The sequence below is a fragment of the Monopterus albus genome, unplaced genomic scaffold (assembly GCF_001952655.1).
Source record: "Monopterus albus unplaced genomic scaffold, M_albus_1.0 scaffold420.1, whole genome shotgun sequence".
Lineage (NCBI taxonomy): Eukaryota > Metazoa > Chordata > Actinopteri > Synbranchiformes > Synbranchidae > Monopterus > Monopterus albus.
This window is the reverse complement of record NW_018128300.1, coordinates 217663-223705: the sequence shown is the minus strand read 5'-3', so window position 1 is coordinate 223705 and position 6043 is coordinate 217663. Positions and strand designations below refer to the sequence as shown.

Genomic DNA, 6043 nt, shown 5'->3' with positions numbered 1-6043 from the left:
AAAAAGCCTCCAGTTAATCCAAAATTGATTTGATTCAATTCATAGATAAAAACATGCTGTTTAGTATAAATTTGAATGTTATTTGCAAAATTATATTACATTAAATTGACAGTTTATTAAATTTAGTTTATTAGTTCATTTAGCCTGGCCTCATATATCTGAATGCATCATTTTACTGTATTTGCTTTGTTTATAATAGTATAAAAAAGTATTCTGTAAAATATCTGTGTATATATTTTTTAAAATTTGCCATCACAAAAAAAATCTTTCACCTGTTAAAACTAACTTTTTGAATTATTAAAAGCACTCAACATGTTGCTAATAATCCTTTGCAAAGCCACATACCAATAATAGCCTGGGACTGATCAATTATCTTCTTAATAAAGAAAATGATTATCAAAGTTGATTTGATCCCTGTAGGCCAGAATAAGATCAATTCACTTATCTCAATTTGAGCATCTCTAACAGAAAAAAATGACAAAAACCCCAACATACTACAGATTCATTATTATGACCACAGATGGTTAATATGGTATTATTGCTGGATGATGCCTCCATATTGGACATCCATGGACAGCTGTATGTGCCGAGTTGTTCCTTGGTGGCTCCGCTAAACTGAACATTTAATACACAGCTCCTGTGGTAAACCATTTTGTCTGCTTCTAGACACAGCCTCCACCTCTGGGGAGAGATGCAACCAATTACAAGAAACCTTGAATGGGACTTGCCAGTCTGTGACAGCTGGATAGAAGGTCCCATGTTGGGTTTTACTACATATGTATGTGTGTGTGTTTTCTGATGGAAAATAATTTTAAAGAGAGAGGTTACTGTGTCAGTGCGTTTGCACATGGGATCTTTTGCTATATCTGTGCCAGATGTTCAGAGGAGAGTTGGGACATCAAATTCAAGGACTTATCATGGTTATTTATACAAAGCTCGCTGTTGGCATTTTTAGGGCTGATGTACCTGTCACTCACTCTGTGACAGTGATTAATGAGCTCCACTTGCCTCTGCATATCATTTAGAGGACAGATGAATGGTTTCTATTGGTTTTAAGGCCAATTAAAGCTCTGGTTCTACGCAACAATAAAATTTAGCTGTGTGTGTTTGAATGTTGTCTTCACACATCCAAGGATGTATTTTAAGGCCTACCTTCAAACTCAGTACCTCTTTTATTGACATCATGGGAAAAACAAAAGAAATCAGACAAGACCCCAGGACGGGGAAAAAACACAAACTGTGGAGTCTGGTTCATCCTTAGGAGCAATTTCCAAACCCCTGAAGGTACCACATTCATCTGTATAAACAATACTATGCAAGTATAAGCACCATGGGACAACGCAGCAATCATGCCACTCAAGAAGGAGATGTGTTCTGTCTCCTAGAGATGAATGTATTTTGGTATGACCAAAACAAATCAATCCCAGAACAGCAACGAAGGACCTTGTGAAGACACTGGAGGAAACAGGTGCCAAAGTATCTACATCCACAGTAACATGAGTCCCATGTTGACATAACCTGGAAGGCTGCTCAGCGAGGAAGACGATGCTGCTCCAAGGCCGCCATTAAAAAGGCGGACTATGGTTTGCAGCTGCACACGAGGACAAATATCTTACTTTTTGGGGGAATGTCCTCTAGTCTGATGAAACAAAAATTGAACCATTTGTCTGTAATGACCATCGTTATGTCTGGAGGAAACGGGGCGGGGGTGCTTTGCTGCACTGGGGCACTTAACAAAATAGATGGCATCACGAGGAAGGAAGATTATGTGGATATACTGAAGCAACATCTCAGGACATCAGCCAGGAAGTTCAAGCTTGGTCACAAACGGCTCTTCCATATGAACAATGACACCAAACAAACTTCCATAGTTGTGGCAAAATGGCTTTAGGACAACAAAGTCAAGGTACTGGAGAGACCATCACAAAGCCCTGACCTGTCCAACAGAACATCTGTGGGCAGAGCTGAAAAGGCATGTGCAAGCAAGGAGGCCTACAAACCTGACTCAGTTCCACCAGTTCTGTCAGGATGAATGGGCTGAAACTCCAGAAACTTATTGTAGGAAGCTGGTGGAAGGTATCCCAAAACTTTTGACCCAAGTTAAACAATTTAAAGGCAACATTACCAACTGCTAACCGACTGTATGTAAACTCCTGACCTACTGGGAATGTAATGAAAGAAATAAGCTGACATAAATCTTTTTCTCTACCATTATTCTGACATTTCACATTGTTAAAATAAAGTAGTGATTCTAACTGACCCGAGACAGTGAATGTTTATAGGATTAAATGTCAGGAGCTGTGAAAAACTGGGTTTAAATGTATTTGTATGTAAACTTCTGACTTCAAATGTATATATATATCATTGCATTACATTTGATATCTGATGTCACCTGCACTCTCGACATCTTATTACAAGACCGCTCTCTTAAAAGTTTCATATTAACAGAGCTGCTCAGAAGTTCAAGCTCTGACTGACACAGTAAGATGTGTTGTTCTTACCTTTAGATGGTGCAGCGTTGCTGCTGGTGAGGGCACCGGGTAGAGATATGTCTGAGCCTGAGCCTGAGGTGAAGCCCTCCTGTGGCAACACAGACAGTACTCTTCAATTTACATATACACACACTTAACACATAATAACAGTTAAAGCCTAAATATAGTGCCTCCCCAAGTACCACTGTTTAATTTTAGACTTTTACTTTGATAGTCCTACAGAAACCAGAGCTAAAGACTCTGTTTAATCGCTGACAGAGCTTTAATTAGTCAATGAATCCTGAATGTAGGTGAGGCCAAGTGGCTCCTGACCGGCCAGGGGCTGGATCTGTCCTTCAGCATGTTCAGAGATCCCTCCTCCACCTTCTTCTCGGCCACTGGCTGAGCTGAACAGCAGCCTGATCTCTGCCTTAGCTGTAGAGGGAGGAAGAGGAAGAAGAGGTCATACTGACAGCACAGAAATCAACCATTAAGAATGGGTTTGATTAAATAAGCCAAAGGCAAAAATACTGGCACCCCTTCATTTCGGTCAGATAACGCAGGGGTGCCAATATTTTTGGCCATGACTGTACACTGGCTTTAGAAAGAATTCAAATCCCTTCACTTTATGCACAATTCACCGTGTTGTAGATTGAATCTGATATGGATAAAACTGCCAATTTTGCATATCATTATACATCTATCATCTAATTGTAAGCAAACAGGGAGAGCCATGAGCAAGTTTAGATTGCTATTTTTCCCAAAATGACAAGTCATTTTTACACATTGACATACTAACACAAGACCATAACTACATATAATTTGTTTTCCAGTGCATATAAATGCTTCCATTCTGATGCATTTCCATTAGTAATAACTGGTTAAAAAAAAGTCTCACTCACGTACTCACAGGCCTAAAGTGCAAAGAGGAAGGATGTGTTAAATGGAAATTATGAAGGAAATTATGTCCTGTCATCCTTTCTTAGTCACAACCCAATACGAAGTATCCCAGATTACACAGTGTAACACTTGGTCTCTTCCTTGTGTGAACACTAAAGATAACCAGCATTAATCTGGTGTTGTGTGTTCATCAGCAGGGGATTTCCCTTACCCAGTCTGACCAGTATTACCCAACACCACCAAGAAGTTAAGAAATAAAACGGAAATATTGTGACCGACTACAGCAATGCACGTTTCTGTTCATTTAAGCAAAACCCTCAACATTTACTGCTCCTGTTTTCAGAACATACAGAACTTTCTCTCCCCTTGTTGTAGACAGTCAACTTTTTAATTAAAACAGAAAATGAGCAAATAAATAAATAATCACCCCCAAAAGTTTAATTAATTAATTTTAATAAAACATTGAAAAGACTGCTGACTGACCTTTGACCTCTTGATCTCCAGCACAGCCTCTAGGAAGTCAATTTCATCAAAACTCCTCACCATGGGCTCCAGCTCAATCAAACACTCTGCAATAACAGTAAACACATCACACCTCTGCTGTGTATCACTACACAAAATCCACTCTACAATACAGAGCAAAACTATCTTTAACTTCTTTTTCACATCTTTTTCTAGTCACACTGGTTTGCCAACTTTTCACGGAGCTCCCTCAGCTGGGGAAAAAAAGTCAGAAATCTGCCAACATTTGACTCATTTATTTAGGCTACTTTTTAACCTAGATGAAATAAAGCTGTAGAGTAGCAACACACTTAGTGTGACTGTAACCACCACAGACATTAGAATAAAATGGAAACTGAGTTTGCTGTGTAACAGTGGAATGCATTTCCTACATTACAATGATGACAGATTAGTCAGGACCTTTTTCCCCCCCAACAATATGCAAATATGATAGTGCATAATGCCACTTTTGTGTGTCTCTCTTTGTGTGGGTGTGTAATTGGGAGCCAAAAAAAACACAATAATAGAGGTAGTTATGTTTTGGGAAGGAAATTAATATAATCTCTGAGTGGAAAACATCTCTAGGTCTATAAATCTGTTCTAGCTTCCTGTTATCAAATAGTGCGTGGTATTATTACATAAAAAGTCAAAGAATCATATAGAGAAGTTAAAGTGTTAACAACTATTCAGACAGAACCTGTCGTTTTTACTTCTGATTTGTTGTTTTTGTTTGTCCAAATACAGCACATACAGTAAATGATTCATTTCCAGTGACAACATTTTTATTGGCCTGTGCATTTACCAGAACAAGTCAGAAACATTTGAAGGGCCATGTTAATCAAGGTTAAAAGTTTAGGTTTAATGTAATGAACTGGACCCTATATGTGTTATACCCGTGTGATTATGAAATATAAAGAAATTCATGGTGTTTCAGTGAAGTCAAAAGAGAAAATCTTAATAACGTAACAGGAAGCTGAGACTTAGTCACTGCTCTGTCATGAGGAGGAGGATCTGCACTAAGAGATTTAACCGAGACTGTGAAAAAGGTCAGACCGGTACAGCAGGGGGAGGCGGAATGTGTAATCTTCTGCCAGAAAAGAAGACCTGCAGTCTGTATGCTCTTACTGAGGAAGGAAGGCCGTTCATCAGGGTTAGAGGTCCAGCCGCATGTCATTAAACTGATGAGGGTTTCTCTGCTGGGGATGTCAGCGGGCAGGCTGTCCAGGCTTGTGTCAGGACGCATCCCGCGTAGCACACTGAACATGATCTGCATGGGGTTTGTCACCTCTGACCAGGCAGACACACAGACATTAGTGTAGTCTAGTAGCATTATGACAACTCAAGTAAACAGCATGAGGGAGTGACAAATCAAACATGGATATAAAGAGCACGAGTGCAGTGTGATAAAGAACAAGTTACCTTCAAATGGAATCTGCCTGGAGAGCACCTCCCACATAATGATAGCATAGCTAGAATGTAAACATCAAGAAGAGATGCAGTTAAAGGAAATTAGTGTTGCCTTATTGTTTTCCACTGGCATTTCCCATGTAGAGCTGAGGGACTTTACGACAAGCTACGCAGAGAGGCTGCTTTGAGGAAGAGCGATGACTGATTGACCTGTTGCAACAATTCAAGCATACAATGCAAAAACATTAGAGACTGGAGAGAGTCACATTTAGCCATTAGGGAAAGTAGATTTAGCCATTTATAGTCACCACTCCCACTCTCTGATAAACCCCTGAAATCAGACTGTTACTAGCCAACTGTTCCTGGCACGATCGACAGATTTAGTCTTTGGCACAAGTCCCTGTGGAGTCTTCTCTTTTGGTATGCCAACAATCTAACCCCATGCTCACACACTAACTCAGCTTGCCAGGCAGGAAAAACTCATCTTCCCATAGTGCTGGTCAAACATTTACCTTGGCTCACTGTTCTAAATGCTGATAAATTCAGCAAAAGTTCACAAATTCACCAAGTGAGTCCAAGAGTTTGACCACTGACCACTTGAACATCCAGTATCTATACTGCTTATTCCTAAATAGGGTCACGGGGGGTGGGGGGCTGAAGCCAATCCTAGCTGACTCTGGGTGAGAAGAAGCAGGGTACATCCTGGACAGGTCAACATTCTAATCACAGGGCTGACACTTGGAGACAGGCAACCACACACAACC

At 40.0% G+C, this 6043-nt stretch overlaps 1 protein-coding gene across 2 annotated transcripts in view; it reads right to left on the bottom strand.

The window, feature by feature from the left end:
* Positions 1 to 6043, bottom strand: part of ripk2 (receptor-interacting serine-threonine kinase 2) — a 15399-nt gene that overhangs the window by 4055 nt on the left and 5301 nt on the right. For both annotated transcript variants that reach the window (XM_020586750.1, XM_020586751.1), the window contains exons 5-9: positions 5292 to 5341; positions 4998 to 5159; positions 3855 to 3940; positions 2805 to 2906; positions 2502 to 2580 (exon numbers count right to left, since the gene is read on the bottom strand). In XM_020586750.1, coding sequence (XP_020442406.1) covers positions 2502 to 2580; positions 2805 to 2906; positions 3855 to 3940; positions 4998 to 5159; positions 5292 to 5341 — 479 coding nt within the window. The remainder of the gene's footprint in view (positions 1 to 2501; positions 2581 to 2804; positions 2907 to 3854; positions 3941 to 4997; positions 5160 to 5291; positions 5342 to 6043) is intronic.